We start from the raw sequence: 21,240 nt of genomic DNA, 5'->3' as shown, positions 1-21,240 counted from the left end.
AAAATAGCATTATTGGAGAAACCAAAGACTGGAACTGAGGGAAGTCAGGGGGTGGGGTGGGGGGATGGGTTTTATGGGGGGAGGAAAAATGGGGGGGGGGAATAAGGATATGTTTTTGGAAAATATGTTTTGTTATAATTTTGAATAAAATTTATAACAAAATAAAATAAAATAAAATCTAAATAAAACCAGTATTATTATTATTATTATTATTATTATTATTATTAAACTGCATGTTAAAACCTCTTTCTCTCTCTTCTGCTCTGGTTGGGGTGGGGGAATAATTTCCCCACCCAGAGCAAAGTGTTCTGCTGCTGCCATGCCTCTCCTCCTCCTCCTCTCCCCCCTACCTTCGTCACACACCTTTTAAGTTAACTTCAATATTTGCCCACTTTCTTTTCACTTGCTTCTCTGCTCCCATTCATGGAAAGGAACCTGAGCTCTTTCGACATAGGAAGGGCCCCTGGGATTGCGTCACCATGGGTGGGGGGTTCCCCAGCGACTTCACTCCCGCCAGCTTCCTCATAGCTGGGATGCCTCAGGCCATACGGACCCAGAGGAGGAAGAACAGGATGTGTACCTGGGTGTCTGTATGGTGAGTGAAGAGATGGCAAAATCTGGGCACCGCTGGGTTCTCGAGGACAGGGAGAGCCTGCCTAAAGTCTCTCTCCCTCTTTCATAACACTATGGACACGCAATGAAACTGAATGCTGGAAGATTCGGGGCGGGGGGGGGGGAGTAATTTGTTGCACAGTGCATAGTTAAACTTTGGAACTCACTGCCAAAGGAAGCAGTGATAGCCATCAACTTGGATGACTTTAATAGAGAAAAGCGGATAGAGAAAAGTTTTCCTTCCTTTCTCGTAACTCAAGAACTCATGGACATCCAATGAATTTGAATGCTGGGAAGACTGGGGACAGTTAAACTACACGGCACCTCGTTAACCTGTGGAACTCCCTCCCACAGGAAGCAGTGATGGCCACCAATTTGAAGGGCTTTAAAAGAGGGTTGGACAATTTCACGAACAGTAAGAGCTGTTAACAGTGGAACAGTCTCCCTCTCCTTCCTCAGAGGTTTTTAAGCAGAGGTTGGATGGCCATCTGTCAGGAATGCTTTCGCCGAGATTCCTGCATCGCAGGGGGTTGGACTAGATCAGGCACCTGCAAACTTAGCCCTCCATATGTTTTGGGACTACAACTCCCATCATCCTTGACCACTGGTCCTGTTAGCTAGGGATGATGGGAGTTGTAGTCCCAAAAAACATCTGGAGGGCCGAGTTTGGGGATGCCTGTTTGGGTCCCTTCAAACTCTAAGATTCTATGAGGAGAGGGCTATTGATGACTACTAGCCAGGATGACAATGCTTTGCCTTCAGGGCTGGAGGCACCAAGGCTTCTGAATCCCAGGTCCGGGAAGCCACAGAAAGGGAGAGGTCTCTTGTATTCAAATCCTGCTTGTTGGTTTCTCACGGATTCTGGTTGGCCACTGTGCGGACAGGATGCTGGTCTCGATGGGCTACTGGCCTGATCCAGCAATCTCTTCTGATGTTATTGCCAGCGTCAAGCATGAAGGTAAAGGTAAAGGGACCCCTGACCATTAGGTCCAGTTGTGGCCGACCCTGGGCTTGCGGCGCTCATCTCGCTTTATTGGCCGAGGGAGTCGGCGTTTGTCCGCAGACAGCTTCCGGCTCATGTGGCCAGCATGACTAAGCCGCTTCTGGCAAACCAGAGCAGCGCACGGAAACGCCGTTTACCTTTCCACTGGATTCGAACCGCCGACCTTCTGATCGGCAAGCCCTAGGCTCTGTGGTTTAACCCACAGGGCCACCCGTGTCCCTGTGAGAACAGGATTCTGGTTTCAATGGGCCACTGGCCTGATCCAGCAATCTCTTCTGATGTTATTGCCAGCATCAAGCATAGGACTGGCTAAATGGCTTTCTGCAGGGATCAGCTCCATGGTCAAGATCCCCACAGGGAAACTGTTCCTGATCTGGCTGCATCTCCTCCCGACCTGCAGCTGATGTTACTTACATGTGCCATCAGGTGTAAGGCCAGCAGGTGTGGTTTAGGGGAAGTGACCTTGTGGGCCAAACTGGCCCCCACGCCAAGTCAGATTTGGCCTTTGGGCTGGAGGTTCCTGACCTGTGACACAACGCAGAGTTAATCTAAAGAATGAACAGGATACCGTCATGGCCTCTCACTTAATGGTAAAGGTAAAGGGACCCCTGACCATTAGGTCCAGTCGTGACGGACTCTGGGGTTGCGGCGCTCATCTCGCTTTATTGGCCGAGGGAGCCGGCGTACAGCTTCTGGGTCATGTGGCCAGCATGACTAAGCCACTTCTGGCGAACCAGAGCAGCGCACGGAAACACCGTTTACCTTCCCACAGGAGTGGTACCTATTTATCTACTTGCACTTTGATGTGCTTTCGAACTGCTAGGTGGGCAGGAGCTGGGACCGAGCAACGGGAGCTCTTAGGGGCATCCAAAAGAGGATTAGACAGATTCCCAGAGGGTAAGTTTACCTATGAGATCGCCTTGCTCCACATCTGCCCACTCAGCCGCTTCAAATGGTGGAGGAACTGGCCCATTTACAGCTGCCACTTGATATCTGAAAGGCATTTGTAAGGACGTCCTCTTTTAGTGAGGCAGCATCTATGGAACTCCCTGCTTCTTGACTCCAGGCCTTCATGATGGTCTTTCTGGCACCTGCTAAAAATATTTTTGTCGAGACAAGGCTTCCCAGATGCTTAGAAAGCTGGTGCCAGTTTTACAGTGGTGCCCCGCAAGACGAACGCCTCGCAAGACGGAAAACCCGCTAGACGAAAGGGTTTTCCGTTTTGGAGGCGCTTCGCAAGACGAATTTCCCTATGGGCTTGCTTCGCAAGACGACAGCCCATAGGGAAATCTCCGGGACAGCGGGGAAGCGCAGCTCGTCTTCCCCGCTGTCCTCGGACCTCCTCCGAAGCCTGGCGGCGGGGCGGGGACACCTCCTCCCGCCGCCGGGCTTCGGAAGGATGCCCCGATGCCGGGCGGCGAGGCGGGAACGCCTCCCCCCGCCGCCCGGCATCGGAACGATGCCTCGAAGCCGGGCGGCGAGGCGGGAAAGTCTCCCCCCGCCGCCCGGCATCGGAACGATGCCCCGAAGCCGGGCGGCGAGGCGGGAAAGTCTCCCCCCGCCGCCCGGCATCGGAACGATGTCCCGAAGCCGAGCGGCGGGGCGGGAACGCCTCCCCCGCCGCCCGGCTTCGGGGCGGGAAAGCCTCCCCCCGCCGCCCGGCTTCGGGGCAGGAACGCCTCCCCCCGCCGCCCGGCTTCGGGGCATCGTCCCGATGCCGGGCGGCGGGGCGAGAAAGCCTCCCCCCGCCGCCTGGCATCGGAACGATGTCCCGAAGCCGGGCGGCGGGGCCGCGAAGCCTGGGCGCGCTGGCAACTCTCCGCAAGGAGCGCCCAGGCTTCGTCCCCCCTGCTTGCCTTCCCAGGGGCTTTTAAATCGCCCGGACAGCGGAGAAGTCCTCCGCTGTCCCGGGCGATTTTAAAATGCCGCCAGAAGAGGTCGGGGGAAGGCGGTTTCCATAGGAACGCATTAATTGATTTTCAATGCATTCCTATGGAAAACCGTGCATCGCAAGACGAAAAACTCGCAAGACGAAGAGACTTGCGGAACGAATTAATTTCGTCTTGCGAGGCACCACTGTAATCTGTCCCTGGCCTACTGTTGCCTTAACTTTCTGAAAGTTTCACATTATGGTGTTTTCATGGTGTTGGAGGAGACTCTTGAGAGTCCCATGGACTGCAAGAAGATCAGACCTCTCCATTCTGAAGGAAATCAGCCCTGAGTGGTCACTGGAAGGACAGATCCTGAAGCTGAGGCTCCAAGACTTTGGCTACCTCATGAGAAGAGAAGACTCCCTGGAAAAGACCCTGATGCTGGGAAAGATGGAGGGCACAAGGAGAAGGGGAGGACAGAGGACGAGATGGTGGGACAGTGTTCTCAAAGCTACCAGCATGAGTTTGACCGAACTGCGGGAGGCAGTGGAAGACAGGAGGGCCTGGCGTGCTCTGGTCCAGGGGGTCACGAAGAGTCGGACACGGCTAAACAACAACAACATCTGTATTGCTTGAACTTTTTCGTAAACTGCTTTGAGGGGTGTTGTTGTTTGCAATCAAGCAGGGTATAATTTTTACAAAATAATGGAAATCCTAAGGGTGTCGGCGGCTATACTGTCAATGTCACTGTGCCCTCGATTGGCAGCTGTCCTCCTGCCCTGGTTGTGGGTCTTCCAGAGTCCTGGGAGTCCTCTGGGACCAGCTACTCTCCAAAGGAAGGAGCTGGATTCTGCAGTCTCCCTTTGGTCTGATCCAGCAGCAGCTGAGTTCTTTTGACATTCTTAACGGCGACAGAAAGTCCTGGAAAGCTTGTTTAGAGCTGCTGACATCAGAGTGCGGACAGGCAAACCGAAGTCTAAGACCTTGTCTTCATGCCAACTTCTCCCCTGTCTTGTGTGAGATATGATGAGGAAGATTGCAGGTTATATAAGAAGTTTCGGCTTGAATCACCTCTGAACTGTAGTCTTTGGCTGACCTCCAGAAGTTCTCCTTGGCTGGTGTGAGGTCAAGGAGCAAATTGTCCCTCTTCCTGCAGTGTTCCGGGATATCACCCTTCTCCAAATTACTGGAAACGATGAAGATGTGGCCCCGGTGTGTGGCAGCCATGAAAAAGGCAAATTCCCACGCTAGGGATAATTAGGAAAGGAACTGAAAATAAAATATCATGATGCCCTTATACAAATCTAGGGTGCAGTTGGAGTACTGTGTACAATTTCATTCGCCTTGCCTCAAAAGGGATATTGCATAGTTGGAAATAAATAAATAAATAAATAAATAAATAAATAAATAAATAAATAAATTAACAACAACAATAATAATAATTTATTATTTCTACCCCGCCATCTGGCTGGGTTTCCCCAGCAACTCTGGGCGGCTTCCAACAAAATATTAAAATACAGTAATGCATCAAACATTAAAAGCTTCCCTGAACAGGGCTGCCTTCAGATGTCTTCTAAAAGTCTGGTAGTTGTTTTTCTCTTTGACATCTGGTGGGAGGGTGTTCCACAGGGCGGGTGCCACCACCGAGAAGGCCCTCTGCCTGGTTTCCTGTAGCTTTGCTTCTCGCAGTGAGGGAACTGCCAGAAGGCCCTCGGCACTGGACCTCAGTGTCTGGGCAGAACGATGGAGGTGGTTACGCTCCTTCAGAAAAGGAAAGCTTCAGAAAATGAGCAAGGGGATGGAGTGACTCCCCTCTGAAGAAAGGCTGCAGCATTTGAGACTTTTTAGTTTAGAGAAAAGTCAAGCAAGAGGCAACATGGTAGACATTTATATAATTATGAGTTGCATAGGGAAAGTGGATAGAGAAAAGTTTTTCATAACACAAGAACTCGTGGACATCCAATGAATTTGAATGCTGGGAAAATTTGGGACAGTTAAACTACACGGCACTTCGTTAACCTGTGGAACTCCCTCCCACAGGAAGCAGTGATGGCCACCAATTTGAATGGCTTTAAAAGAGGATGAGACAAATTCATGGAGGAGGAGAGAGCTATCAATGGCTCCTAGCCAGGATGGTGCTGCTCTGCCTCCACAGCTGGGGGGTAGCAATGCTTCTGAATCCTGGAGACCCCAGGAGGGGAGAATTGTTTGAGTCCTGCTTGCAGGTTTCTCTTTGTGGGATCTGGTCAACCCCTGTGAGAACAGGGTGCTGGACTGATCCAACAGGCTCTTCTGATGTTCTTACAAATCTCTAGAGAAGTTTCTGGTATCTCAGATAAGGAATTCTCAGCAGCGATTCTTGCTAAACCTTTCTCCTGCCTTTCCCCTGGCTAAAACTTCCATGCCATTCACTTAAAGTACATGGCTTCCCCGAAAGTATCCTGGGAAATGTAGTTTATCCCTCACAGAGCTACAGCTCCCGGCACCCTTAACAACCTATATGTCATGGTCCGGTTCACGGGCAATCGAAGTCCCGGCAGGGGATGTCAGGACCGAAGGCAAGATGGCGGGGTGGGAGCAGGAACGGGGGTCCAGAAGCCAGGAGTCAGGAGCCAAGAGTCCGAGGGTCAGAGAGCTGGGAGTCCAGAAGCCAAGGGTCTGAGGTTCAGGAAGCAAGGAGTCACAAAGTCAGGGGTCTGAGGATCAAGAAGCAGGGAGTCAAGAAGCCGAGGTTCAAGGATCAGGAAGCAAGAAGCCAAACGCAGCAAGGCAGGAACCGTGTTGCTGTGGCAAAGAGCCGAAGGGAAATGCTGACCTTATATCTGTTAAGTTGTGGGTTGACATAGCAGACGACACAGCGATTTCTCCAAGTAGCTCTTTATTTCGTAAGCTGGAATAGAACTGACTGCAAACAGCTCAGCCGGCCTGCTTTTATAGGCAGCCGGCTATCAACATTGTAGCAACAACAGCCCAGAGTTCCCACCTAAAATAACTGACGCGGACCTGAGTGAAAACTATCTACAGACCTGAGTGAAAACTATATACAGTATCCCCCTGCTGGCCCAGGGTGAAACTTCACTACATAACACCCCTCCCCACCGAGATAAGGCGTTAGTTACAATCGTAATGGTTTCCTTATATACAGCACTACGCGTAATGGTTCAATTAGGCACAAAAGCATATCGGTTACATTTCCCATACTTAGACCAACAGTGATACCTGTCCAACAACATAGTCCTTTAAATAAGTTGGGCGCTTGGGAACTCTGCCAGACCGCCGGGGACTGGTAGCCAAGTCCGGGGGGCCACACAGTTCTTGCTGAGGCTGTGGTGCGACCCTAGGTGGCGCTGGAACCAACTCCCCTGGATCCGCTGCTGTGGGTGGAGCCTCCGCAAGTGGAGTGGTCTGAGTCTGTGGTAAGTCTGGCAGACCCTCTGAAGCGGCTCGGTTCGGCTCCACGCTGGCAGTTTGCGAGGGAGGTGTAGGTGGGGCCTCGCCATCTGTACGTGTCTCTTCTGGAGCCGCAAGCGCAGTTGGGGGCACCTCGGTAGTGTCCAAGTCCCCAACCCTGCGCCTAAGCTGGTCTATGTGCCGTCGCCACAAGCGTCCGTCTTCGAGTGCCACCTGGTACGAGCGAGGTCCAGTGACTCCCACTACTGTGGCTGGCACCCAAGGAATGTCCCCCACATAGTTCCGGGCAAAGACCTGGTTTCCTGGGACAAATGACCGTGGCGCGTTGGCACAGCCTGGGGGTTCAGCCACGGCAAAGTCCGGGTGTAGCCGGTCGAGCGGTGACCTGAGGCGGCGGCCCATAAGCAGTTCAGCAGGACTCCGCCCTGTGGCCGCATGAGGGGTGATGTGTTGCACGAACAAGTATTCGGCGACCCGCTCATGCCAGTCTCCCCGGTCCAGGCGTGCCAGTGCCTCTTTTGCCGAGCGCACCATTCTTTCCGCTTGCCCGTTGCTGGATGGATGAAAGGGTGCCGTTAGGGCATGGCGGATGCCCAGTCCCAAAAGATACCGCTCAAACGTGCCTGACGTGAACTGCGGTCCGTTGTCAGAGACAAGGACATCAGGACACCCATGCGTTGCAAACAGGCCTCGCAGCACCCGGATGACAGCTTCGGTAGTGGTGGAGGGCATCAGGGCGACCTCCAGCCATTTGGAATAGGCGTCCATACCTACCATAAAGGTCCGGCCGTGAAAGGGGCCAGCCAGATCGATGTGCACCCTCGACCAGGGTGTCTTTGGCGTCTCCCAGGTGTGTCCCTTAACTGCCGGTGGTGCAGGCCTCGACTCTTGGCACGCTTGACAGGCGCACACCCAGGCAGTGATGGCATCGTCCATATTAGGCCACCAGACGTAACACCGAGCCAACGCCTTCATTTTGACAATTCCCGGGTGGCCAACGTGCAGAGCCTTCAGGACGCGCTGACGGAGTCCCTGGGGAATCACGACGCGGTCTCCCCACAGCAGACAGCCGCGATGAGCTGAGAGTTCATGTTGTCTGGTTGCGAAGGGCTGGAACTCTGATGCAAAAGGCCCTTGTGGCCACCCCCTCCACACCCAGTTGAGCACCCGGCTGATGGTGCGATCCTGGGCAGACGCGGAGGCCACAGTGGCAGCCGATACAGGCGCTGCCGGAAGATCCTCAATCAGAAGGAGCGATGAAGCTGGAGCCGGGTCTTCCACAAATGCTGGAAGAGGGCAACGGCTGAGGGCGTCGGCATGGCCCATCGATTTCCCCGGGCGATGGATGAGCCGGTAGTGGTAGGCAGCCAGGAAAACAGTCCATCGCAGCATGCGTGGCGAGAGGACTGGTGGAGTTGGACGATCACCGGCGAGGAGGCCCAGGAGTGGCTTGTGGTCAGTGATGAGGTCAAAAGTCCTGCCATAGAGGTATTCATGGAACCTCTTCACTCCAACCACAAGTGCCAGTGCCTCCTTGTCGAGCTGGCTGTAATTCCGTTCCGTCGGAGATAGCGTCCTGGAAAAGTAGGCGAGCGGTGCTTCTCTTCCGTCTGGAAAATGGTGACTAAGGACAGCACCGATGCCAAAAGGTGAGGCGTCGCAGGCAAGGACCAGCGGCCTGGATTCACTGTACTGTACCAGCACACTGTCTGATGAAAGGAGAGCCTTGACCGCGTTGAAGGCCGCCGTCTCCCGATGACCCCAGGCCCAAGGCGTCTTAGTGCTAAGGAGTCGGTGAAGAGGCTCAGCCACTGTGGCTTTGTGGGGCAGGAACATGTTATAAAAGTTCAGCAGCCCCAGGAACGCCTGCAACTCCGTCTTGTTCTTTGGGGTGGGGGCCTGCTGGATAGCGTGGATCTTGGATGTGGTCGGGTGAAGGCCGGAGGCATCGATAAGATAGCCCAGGAACTCTACCTGTGGAACGGCGATCTGGCACTTCTCCCTCTTTACCTTGAGCCCGGCCTCTTGGAACCTGGTCAGCACGGCACGGAGGCGCTCGAACAGCTGCTGGTGTGAGTCTGCAGACACCAAGACGTCATCAAAATATGGTATCACGCCCGGAAGCCCTTGCAGGAGACGCTCCATAAGGCTTTGGAAGATGCCAGGAGCCACACTCACCCCGAACTGCAACCGGCGGCAACGGAATGCCCCCCGGTGGGTGACGATCGTCTGGGCTTCAGCAGTGGCATCATCGACTGGCAGTTGTTGATAGGCTTGGGCAAGGTCCAGCTTAGCGAAGACCTTACCCTCACCCAGGGAATGCAGCAGGTGTTGGACAACAGGAACCGAATAAGCGTGCTGCTGAAGTGCCTTGTTGATCGTGCACTTGTAGTCAGCGCAGATTCTCACCGACCCATCTGGCTTGACAGGCGTGACGATGGGGGTTTCCCACTTGGCGTGGTCAACCGGCTCCAAAACTCCTTGGGCGATCAGTTTGTCCAGTTGTTCGTCCACCTTAGCCTTGAGAGCAAAGGGAACCCAGCGTGGCTTTAGCTTGATGGGGGCGACTTGTGGATCAAGGCTAAAGGAGATGGGCGTACCTGTATATTGCCCCAAGGTGCCGTCAAAAACCTCGGCAAAGTCTTTGACCAGACCCTCAGTCTCTGCGTTAGAGATGCAGTTGATGCCGGTGACTTCCAGGCCGAGGGCATCAAACCAGTCTAGCCCTAGGAGGCTTGGCCGCTGACCTTCGACCACCACCAACCGGAGCAGGCCCGAAAAATCCTTGAAGGTGATCCGGAACCGGCCAACGCCTACCACGGGAATGTCGTTTCCCTGGTAGTCTCTCAGGTGTACGCGGTGAGAGTCGAGTTGCCTTTTGGACACTCTGGGTACCAGTCTTTTGAGGGTGCTCCATGACACGATGGACAGGGCAGACCCGGTGTCGATCTCCATGTCACATGGAGCTCCTTCAATGAGCACCGTGACGTTCAGCTTGCGTCGCGTAGGCGAGTCGGTTTGGCCAATCGTGGTTCCAGACGGGCAGCGGCAGTTGGTGAGAGCGAAACAACTTTCCTTGGCAGACTGGAGTGAAGACTTGGACTTGCGAGTCGATGAAGGGGGGGTGTCAGACGGAGCCGATCGGCAGACCTTAGCAATGTGGCCCCTTCTGGAACACTTCCTACAGATGGCGTCTCTGAATCGACACTTGGCACGGGAATGGTTGCCTCCGCAGCCAGCACATTCCGGTTGGCCCTTGGACTTCTGTTGAAACTTCCTGCACTCCCGCTTTGTCTGGTGCACGTCATCGTCTTCACTGGAGGATGCCTCATCACTGCTGGCCTCTTCATGATGCACCGGAACTGGCTCCCTAGCAAGACGTGGGCTGCTGCACTTGCGGATCTCCTGGGCGGAGCGTTCAGCAGCTTCTGAGGCCACAGCCTCCTCAGTGGCTTTCTGCAGCGTGAGGTCTGGCTTGGCAAGGAGACGCCGTTGCAGATGGATGTCCCGGACCCCGCAGACGATTTGATCCATCAGGGCATCGTCTAAGTCTCGGAACTCACAGTGCATTGCAGCCTGTCGCAGGGCGGTGGTGTATTTGTTGATTGACTCCCCCTCTGCCTGGTTCCAGTGGTAGAACGCATGGCGGGCAGCAATCTTGGACGGCTTTGGTGCGTAGTGGTTGCGGAGCTTCTCTTGGATCGTGTCCCATGGTGTTGCCTGGACTGCTTCAGGCGCAACCAATGCTCGGGCCGTCTCAAACACCTCAGGCCCACAGAGGCTGAGGAATAGGCCCCGCTTCCGATCCTTTGATACTGCTGTCAGCTCGTTGGCTTGGAGGTAGCAGTCGAACCGAGCGAGGTAGGAGTCCCATGATTCAGAGGCTGACGCAAACGGCGGTAGAGGCACAAGTGAAGCCATGATTCCGATGCCGGCGTGAAGGGCGATGGATGGAACACCGTGCTCTAGCCAGAACAGTCAGCTCTGAATTGGTTCTGTCCAGTGATTTCGCTCAGTGATTTCGCTCTGTGATTCAGCTCAGTTCAGAGGCTGGCCGCATCTGGCTGTGCTCTGATGTCCATCTATCCCACCTTCGTCGCCAGTGTTAAGTTGTGGGTTGACATAGCAGACGACACAGCGATTTCTCCAAGTAGCTCTTTATTTCGTAAGCTGGAATAGAATTGACTGCAAACAGCTCAGCCGGCCTGCTTTTATAGGCAGCCGGCTATCAACATTGTAGCAACAACAGCCCAGAGTTCCCGCCTAAAATAACTGACGTGGACCTGAGTGAAAACTATCTACAGACCTGAGTGAAAACTATATACAGTATCCCCCTGCTGGCCCAGGGTGAAACTTCACTACATAACAATATCCCTTCCCGGCTCTTGCCACCAGGTGCAGTGAGTTACCAATTGGCCTCACCTGTGAGGCCGCACCTTGCCTCTTTAGAACAAACTTAGGAAGGCCCCAGTCCTGCAGAGTCCTATTGGTCACAGGGCCTACCCAGCACGCATACCTGACACTATAGCTGCTGGGTTTCTTTGGGGGAAGCAATGTGCCTTAAATATAAGGTGCGGCTGTGGTGTGGCCTGAAGGAATGGCCCCCTGTTGACTGTTCATTCTTCTCCACACAATCTTCTTTTCCATGCATCCATTAATACTGGCAGCCCAGCTGATAAACTGCACAGCCCATCCATCACCAGGACATGTTTTTACCTCCCTGGGCTCAGCTAGGTCTGGCCCGGGTGGCAACGGGCACATGTGCCCTGGCACAGACACACAACTCAAAGCTGCTGCTGCTGCCACCGTCAGAAGCAGCCAGAACATTGCCCCACTGGTGCTCACGGTCTCCAGATTACGCTGTGAGATGAAGCCAACAGCTTCGGCAGTGTTGGCAAGCAGATGCAGGATTCCTAGAGACAGTGACTTGCGGGAAGTTTCGGGACAGATAAAAGGAAGCATTTCTCCCAGCAGCGCATGTTTAAACTGAGGAACTCCCTGCCACAGGAAGCAGGGATGGCCTCTAAGCTAGTTGGCTTTAAAAGAGGATGAGAGAAATTCGTGGAGGAGAAATATCAGGAATTGTGGGTAGGGAGGTGGAAATATCTAAATTAATAGTTCTTATTAGCCTGAGTAGCACCAAGTTAGAAACAAAAGAGGAATGTAAATGGGTAAAATTGATGGTAATTGCAGCCAGACAGGTTATAGCGAGTAATCGGGAAAATGCTGAATAGCTAGGAATGGAGGAAAAAACTGAAAAATATTATAAGACAATGTTAAGATATACAAAACAAAAGGGTTTAAGGTCAGTGAGAAGGAGGATTGGTTTGAGAAGATATTGAATTATTTGAGCAGGTTTGAACAATTTGGGGCAATTAAAATGCTAAAAGTTAAATAAACCTTGTGGAGGGAGGAGTGTTAATGTAAATAGAATTGTACATATGGTTGATTTGAATATGTTATTATTATGTATACCCAATGTATCAGCTGCCTGGAGGGTTTCACTGTTTGTGTTTTGGTTGTTGGTAAAATAATAATAATAGTAATAATTCATGGAGGAGGAGAGGGCTACTGATGGCTCCTAGACAGGATGGTTCTGCTCTGTCTCCAAAGTTGGAAGTAGCAAGGCTTCTGAATATCAGTTGTTGGAAGCTGGAGGAGGGAAGAGGGCTCTTGTGTTCAAATCCTGCTTGTGGGTTTCCAGTTGCCCACTGTGAGAACAGGGCACTGGCCTGATCCAGCAGGCTCTCCTTTGCCCTGGCGTGCTTCCTGCACCTTATTGCCTATCTCCTTCCGCAGGTGGGAGCCCTTTGCTGCCTGCCCCCCATTATCAGCTGTTGACGCCAGACTTCGGCAAGAAGCCTTGATAACACACCTCGTAAATGCAGTCATGGGGCTCAGACTTTACCAGCTGGTGGAGTTCAGTTGGCAGTCACCTGGGTGCAAAGATACCTGGAGCGTGGAATAAACAAACGGCACGGTTTGAGGGTCAGCGGGTACCTAGTGCACAAAGTTCAGCCTCTCTGAGCAGATTAGATGCACAGCAGTCCAGTTTTAAAAATCATCTATCCTTTCAGGGAGCATTCCTAACTGCCCTCTTTCTCCATCTGCAAAGCCCAGTAGGGCTTTTCAGGAGCGCCACATCTGTGCAATAGCCAGGGCAGAAGGCAGAGGTGGCACACAGAGATTTCTTGGCTACTGCTGGCGGATTCCACTTCTGCCCACTGGTGAAAGGCCAAGAGAAGCCTGCAGGTCAATGTCAACTCCCACCCAGCCATCCAGGCCACAACAAGGAAGGTTGGCATAGTTTGCTGGTTAATTAATTTCAACAGGGGCAAATGCATGGTTCTACACTTACGCAGGAATAACCAGGTGCTTCTTTGGCGATCCCTCGTAGCCGAGTAAGATTGTCTTCCATAAACACGGTCTTAACATTGAGTCTGTAAGTGACTGGAGGCCAATTCTGGATCTACACCTCCTTCCACAGTGGGGAAATTGGTTTCTGAGTGGGAGTTGATCATGGTGTGGATTTGCCAAGCATGCCTTCCTCTCAACACGTTTCTCCCTTGCGTCCTGAGTTCAAGTGTCTTCAAAGCCCATTACACCTTTGGTAAAGGCTGTTCTCCAACTGGAGCGCTCACAGGCCAGTGTTTCCCAGTTGTCAGTGTGTATACTACTTTTAAAGATTTGCCTTGAGACAGTCTTTAAACCTCTTTTGTTGACCACCAGCAATGCACTTTCCATTTTTAAGTTCAGAATAAAGTAGTTGCTTTAGAAGACAATAATCATGACCAGTCCAACATGACCAGTCCAACGAAGTTGATGTTGAAGAAGCATTGCTTCAACACTGGTGATCTTTGCTTCTTCCAGTACACTGGCATTAGTTCGCCTGTCTTCCCAAGTGATGTGTAAAAATTTTTGGAGACACTGTTGATGGAATCTTTCGAGGAGTTGGAGCTGTCGTTTATAAGTGGTCCATGTTTCACAAGCATACAGTAAGGTTGGTAGTACAATAGCTTTGTAAACAAGCATTTTGGTTTCCCTGTGAATGTCCTAGTCCTCAAACACTCTGCACTTCAATTGGGAGAAAGCCTCACTCACAGAGCTCAGGCGATGCTGGATTTTGGCATCAATGTTGGCCCTCGTGGAAAGATAACTGCCTAGATTTTCCAACGTTACACCATTGAGTTGGATTTGTGGTGCTGCAGATGCACACCTGACTTGGCAGCAGTACATGTGAAAAGTATCTAGACATCTTGGTGGACCACAAGCTAAACATCAGTTAAGAGTATGATGCAACAGCAAAAGTAGCTAATGCTATTCTAGGCTGCATCAACAGAAGTCTAGTGTCTAGATCAAAGGAAGTAATTGTACTGTACTGCTCTATCCTGCCATCCTAGCACTCCTGCCAACCTAGCAGTTCGAAAGCACGTCAAAGTGCAAGTAGATAAATAGGTACCGCTCCGGCGGGAAGGTAAACAGCGTTTCCGTGCGCTGCTCTGGTTCGCCAGAAGCGGCTTAGTCATCATGCTGGCCACATGACCCGGAAGCTGTACGCCGGCTCCCTCAGCCAATAAAGTGAGATGAGCGCCGCAACCCCAGAGTCGGCCACGACTGGACCTAATGGTCAGGGGTCCCTTTACCTTTACTTTATTTTGCCTTGGGCAGACCACAGCTGGAATACTGTGTCCAGTTCTGGGTGCCACAATTTAAGAAAGATGTTGTGCAAAGGAGGGTGTGCAAGGGAACCTGTGCAAAGGAGGGTGACCAAAATGTTCAAGCGTCCGGAAACCAAGCCTTATGAAGAATACTTGAGGGAGTTGGGCATGGAGAAGAAAATACCGAGAGGTAATATACATTCATCCATACATCGTTTTATCCATGGGTAGGCAGACTAAGGCCCGGGGGCTGGATCCGGCCCAATCGCTTTCTAAATCCGGCCTGCGGATGGTTAAGAAATCAGCGTGTTTTTACATATGTAGAATGCGTGCTTTTATTTAAAATGCATCTCTGGGTTATTTGTGGGGCATAGGAATTCATTCATCCCCCCTCGAAAAAAATATAATCACCCCCCCCAAGGTCTGAGGGACAGTGGACTGGCCCCCTGCTGAAAAAGTTTGCTGACCCCTGTATTATCTGTATGCTGCCTTTCCATAGTTCAAACGATGTTCAAGGTGTCTTGAAAAATGAACAAAATTACTAATTCTAAACGTGACAAAAGCAGTCATGGGCAATAAATAAAACATCAAGAAGTACACATGCAAAGTAAACCATAAGCTCTAAAATAAAGATACAAATAAGTAATTTGTATTACTTATCCCCTGCAAACAATACTCCAGCCCAAGCAGCCTCAGCTTCTGCAGCTGGAGTCAATCAGGGACCCATTCTTCCAGCCCAAGTGGGAAATGATTGTGCTGCCTGCATGCTGGGTAGAGCCCATGGCTCTTTTAACATGCTCTTGAGAGACCAGAGCAGCTCTGCTTTCTGAGATTTCCAAGTGCAAGGCAACTCCGGACCTATATAAGTCCTAAAGAGCACCTGCACCATCTGGTGGTGTCACTACCTGATGTGACCACTTCGGTCGGTTTGACTAGTACTGTATTCACAACAGCAGTTAAAACTGAAGCAGTTAATACATTTCTGGATGACAATGAGCATATCTGGTACAACGCCTGAAGCCAGAGCTCCACATTCAAAGATGCATCACACTTGCCACATTTTGTTTCTGCTTTTCTTTTTCAGAAGAGATTCCCTCCGAAGGACCGATTCTCAAATTCTCAGTGCAAACGCCTTACATTTCCAACAGGTTGCCATACTTACTGCCAGGCATTGTTGATGTGAAGCTTGGCTTCTATTTTCCACCATGTGATAAACTGCAAGAGAAAAAAGAAAGTCCTCACGTCAGAGCCATTGACCTGGTGCAGCTGACGCTATTACAGGCTTACAACTAACTCCTGCTGAACAGTGAAGGGAGAATAAGATCCCATTGAAGACATGGAGCTAAGCGGCCAGCACCCAGAGACAACCCATCCAGCCCCTAATCCTGTTCACAAGCAGTGGCGGATTTACATAAAAGCTAAACAAGCTATAGCTTAGGGCCCCACTCTCTTCCCCCCCCCCCAATTCACTATTAATATACTTCTTCTTAACTGTATTTCAGTTCCACAATTACTTTGATAAAATACATATTTTGTGATGTGCAAATGGCTTGAGATACCTAATAGGTCCATAAATGACCATATAGCATATATTTTTATATATTTATATATATATATATATCCCCTTCATGGATCATTGCCTTGCCCTGGTGAAGGGGCTTGAATAACTCAGAGAAGCTATGAGCTATGCCGTGCAGGGCCACCCAAGATGGACAGGTTATAGTGGAGAGTTTTGACCAAATGTGATCTGCCTGGAGCAGGAACCAGCAAGCCACTCCAGTATCCCTGCCAAGAAAACTCCATGGACAAAGACAACAGGCATATAAAAGTTATGACGCTGGAAGATGAGCCCCTCAGGTCGGAAGGCGTCCAACATGCTACTGAGGAAGAGCAGAGGACAAGTACAAGTAGATTCAGAGCTGATGAAGCAGCTGGGCCAAAGCCGAAAGGATGCTCAGTTGCGGATATGCCTGGAAGCGAAAGGAAAGTCCAGTGCTGTAAAATGGACGGGAATGGGCGAATTCAGCTCGGATGACCATCACATCTACTACTGTGGGCAAGAATCCCATAAAAGAAATGGAGTGGCCCTCATAGTCAACAAAAGAGTGGCAAAAGCTGTACTGGGATGCAATCTCAAAAATGACAGAATGATCTCGATACGAATCCAAGGCAGACCTTTTAACATCACAGTAATCCAAGTTAATGCACCAACCACTGGTGCTGAAGAAACTGAAATTGACCAATTCTATGAAGACTTACAACACCTTATAGAAATGACACCAAAGAAGGATGTTCTTCTCATTATAGGGGATTGGAATGCCAAAGTAGGGAGTCAAGAGATAAAAGGAACGACTGGCAAGTTTGGCCTTGGAGTTCAAAATGAAGCAGGGCAAAGGCTAATAGAGTTCTGTCAAGAGAACAAGCTGGTCATCACAAACACTCTTTTCCAACAACACAAGAGACGACTCTACACATGGACATCACCAGATGGGCAGCATCGAAATCAGATTGATTATATTCTCTGTAGCCAAAGATGGAAAAGCTCTATACAGTCAGCAAAAACAAGACCTGAAGCTGACTGTGGCTCAGATCATCAGCTTCTTATAGCAAAATTCAAGCTTAAATTGAAGAAAGTAGAAAAAACCACTGGGCCGGTAAGATACAATCTAAGTCAAATCCCTTATGAATACACAGTGGAAGTGAGGAACAGGTTTAAGGATTTAGATTTGGTGGACAGAGTGCCTGAAGAACTATGGATGGAGGCTCGTAACATTATACAAGTGGCTGTCCAACGAAGCCTTACAAATAGCGGGGGAGAGAAGGCAAGCAAAATGCAAGGGAGATAGTGAAAGATACAGGAAATTGAATGCAGATTTCCAAAAAATAGCAAGGAGAGACAAGAAGGCCTTCTTAAATGAGCAATGCAAAGAAATAGAGGAAAACAATAGAATGGGAAAAACCAGAGATCTGTTCAAGAAAATTGGAGATATGAAAGGAACATTTCGTATGAAGATTTCCATAATAAAAGACAAAAGTGGAAAGGACCTAACAGAAGCAGCAGACATCAAGAAGAGGTGGCAAGAATACACAGAGGAGGTGTTATGTACTGAGATGAATAGGATCCAAACTGCAGCAGTCTGATTGGTCCTAGAACAATAGGATCCAAATTGCAGCAGTCTGATTGGTCCTAGAACAATAGGATTCAGAATGCAGCAGTCTGATTGGTCCTAGAACAATGCAGCAATATGATTGGTTGGCAGGAACCACCCAATCATGCTCCAGATATAAGTGAATCCACAACCTGATTGGCTTACAGTAGAATTCCAGAATTAGCCAATCATGTGCAGCCCATTGTGTAAATAATGTATATAAAGCAGATACTTTGAGGGGACATTCATTCATTCCTCCTCACCACTATGAGCTGAATAAAGAGCATGAAATCACTTTGCGACTCTGAGTATATTTCACTGGTGACGAGGATGGGATCCCGCTGAGCTGACTGCCACACACAGCACCGCAGCACCGCCACCTGCCGCACCGCTGTCTCGCACCGTGTATCCAGGCTTCAGCTCCGGGACACAAGGAACTCAGAATGGCAACCGACAGCAGCTTCTCGCCGTTCAACCCAGCAACGGGAGACTGGGAAGCGTACGCCTCCCGTTTTACCTTCCTCCTAGAAGCCAAAGGGGTCACCGATGAAGAAGACGCCAAGAAGAGGGCGATATTCTTCAGCGTCTGCGGAGAGGAGACATTTGAAATTGCCCGGGCTCTCCTTGCGCCTGAAGACGTCGCTACTGTTCCATACAAAACAATAATGGAACAGCTTAAGGGGCACTTTTCGCCACAGCCCTCAGTGGTGGCTCGTCGAAATGCCTTCTACGCAAAGCGGCAAGCCCCTGGGGAAACCATAACTGGGTTTGTGACCTCTCTCCGCCAAGCCGCCCGGTTCTGCAACTTCTCAGAGCTGGAGAAGATGCTTCGGGACCGCCTCGTCGGTGGCCTGAAGGATGAGAAGCTGCAACGACGCCTCTACGCTAAGAAGGACCTAACGTTCCAGGTCGCTCTGGAGGAGGCCCTGGCAACGGAAGCTGCCAAGAGGTCGACACAAGAGGCACGGCCGAGCCTGCCATCCCAACCGAGGGTTCACCACGAAGACCTCACCGACGACTCAGGATCTGACAGGGAGGAAGTGCACCGAGTACAGCAGCGCACTCAAGCAGCCCACACACCACAGCTGCCTCAACGAGAAGGAGGGAACTGCGCAAGCTGTGGAGAAAGTCACGAGAGGAGGACCTGCCGTTTCCGCAACGTAGAGTGCAGGCAGTGCAGAAAATTGGGACACATCGCCCGGGTGTGTCGGGCTCGGCCCACCCGACGCCAGGCATCAGATGACCAATCCAAGAGCCCCAGGTCCCGGGGCCCAACGCACCAAGGCAACTCGACGGAGCTCACGGACTTCCAGGTATACCAGTTGCCCTACCCCAACATAGAGAAAATTTATGTAGAGGTACGGATAGAGGGGGCCCCATGCCGCATGGAGCTTGACACGGGTTCAAATCTATCCATAATCTTGGCAAGGACCTTAAGGAAACTGTGTCCTACTGGGGGTCCCAAACTCAGGCCGGCCCCATTCACCCTCCGGGACTTCCAGAAATGTAAGGTCCCCACAATGGGGGTGGGGACCTTCAGGGTGCAATACCAAGGGCGGACGCGGCAACTGGATTTGCTTGTGGTCAAGGGCCCCTACATTAGCTTACTGGGATTGGCATGGTTTGGACCACTGGGGCTAGCCATCACCGGGGTGAACCACACTACCTTACAAGTGGACGTGGATGCCATATGCAAGGAATTTCCAGAGGTTTTCGATGGGAAATTGGGACAGTATACGGCCCCCCCATTGCTCTACAGCTTGACCCCGCAGTACGACCGGTCAGGCTCAAGGCCCGCCGGGTCCCGTTCGCCCTGAAACCCCGTATAGACGAGGAATTGGACCAACTCGTGGAGCAAGGAGTGCTGGAGCCGGTGCCTAATGCCCCCTGGGAAACCCCAATCGTCACACCCGTCAAGCCTAATGGTTCGGTCCGCATCTGCGCAGACTACAAATGTACCATAAACAAGGCCCTCACGGCCCATGCATACCCAATGCCAGTGGTCAGCCATGTCCTTGCCACCCTGGCTGGGTCGAAAATTTTTGGCAAGCTGGACTTGGCCCAAGCATATCAACAGCTTCCAGTAGATGAGGCCACAGCAGAGGCACAGACAATTGTGACGCACAGAGGAGCGTTCAGGGTAAAGCGGCTGCAATTCGGTGTCAGTGTGGCACCAGGCATATTCCAGAATCTAATGGACTCGCTCCTTAAAGGGATTCCTGGCGTCACCCCCTTCTTCGATGATGTGTTGATTGCCGGGCCCACACCAGAGGAGTTTGAGGACCGCCTCCGCACCATTCTGCACCGTTTCCAGATGGCGGGTCTCAAGGTGAAGCGGGAAAAATGTCTACTAGGAGTGCCTCAGGTGGACTTTCTGGGATTTATGGTGGACGCAGAAGGGGTCCACCCAACTGGGGACAAGGTACGGGCCATTTGTGATGCCCCAGCACCCAAGAGCAAGACTGAACTTCAGGCCTTCTTGGGACTATTGAACTTTTACCATTCCTTCCTTCCCCACAAAGCGGCGGTAGCGGAGCCCCTACACAGACTCCTGGACAAGCGGGCCCCTTGGGTGTGGGGCCAGCGCCAGGAGGCTGCATTCCAGGCAGTCAAGGACCTGCTTGTCTCAAACTCGGTCTTGGCACACTTCGACGAGAGGCTGCCGGTGGTGCTAGCATGCGACACCTTGCCCTATGGCATTGGCGCTGTCCTGGGACACCAACTCCCGGATGGGAGAGAGGTACCGGTAGCATACTTTTCCCAGACACTCAACGCAACCGAGTGGAACTACTCGCAAATAGACAAGGAGGGGCTCGCAATCGTGAAGGGAGTAAAAAAATTCCATGATTTCTTGTACGGGCGGCCCTTCACCGTGGTGACTGACCACAAGCCGTTGCTTGGCTTGTTTGCTCCCGAAAAGCAGACCCCCCAAGTGCTGTCTCCTCATGTCCTCAGGTGGTCAATTTTCCTTGCCAGCTACCAGTATGCACTGATTCACCGCCCGGGGAAGGTGATGGGCCATGCGGACGCCCTCAGCAGGCTACCACCACCAGAAACAGGCCCCGACCCAGCACCTGCACAAGAGGTTATGAGCCTGGAGCTGCTTCCTGACCGCCCCATTCAGGCACAAGAAGTTGCACACCATTCCAAGAAAGATAGGGTCATCTCCCGGGTCCTGGACTGGGTGTGGAGGGGATGGCCCAGCAGCAGTCCTGGGCCAGAATTCGCTGGCTACAAAACCAACAAACATGAACTGTCGGCCCACAAGGGGTGCCTGTTATGGGGAAGCAGGGTTGTTGTTCCCCAGCCCCTCCGCAAAAGGGTCCTCACAGCCCTACACGAGACACACCCAGGGGTAGTAAGAATGAAGGCCCTGGCCAGGAGTTATGTGTGGTGGCCAGGGATCGATGGAGAGATAGAGGCCTGGGTCAAACACTGCCAGGCCTGCCAAGAATCCCGCCCAGATCCCCCAAGGGCCCCAGTCCAGTCCTGGGAGTCCGCCCGAGCACCATGGTCACGCCTGCATGTGGACTTCG

General features: G+C 51.7%; 1 protein-coding gene across 1 annotated transcript in view; it reads right to left on the bottom strand.

Moving 5' to 3' along the window:
- Positions 1–15,777, bottom strand: part of SLC39A4 (solute carrier family 39 member 4) — a 70,204-nt gene extending 54,427 nt beyond the window's left edge. Inside the window, exon 1 of the mRNA XM_081874211.1 lies at positions 15,718–15,777. Coding sequence (XP_081730337.1) covers positions 15,718–15,762 — 45 coding nt within the window. The 5' untranslated portion in view covers positions 15,763–15,777. The remainder of the gene's footprint in view (positions 1–15,717) is intronic.
- Between the last annotated feature and the right edge of the window lie 5,463 nt (positions 15,778–21,240).

The sequence above is a fragment of the Podarcis erhardii genome (genome assembly GCF_964252035.2).
Source record: "Podarcis erhardii genome assembly, chromosome: 8".
NCBI lineage: Eukaryota > Metazoa > Chordata > Lepidosauria > Squamata > Lacertidae > Podarcis > Podarcis erhardii.
The sequence above is the reverse complement of the archived record's forward strand: the minus strand, read 5'-3'. Positions and strand labels throughout refer to the sequence as shown.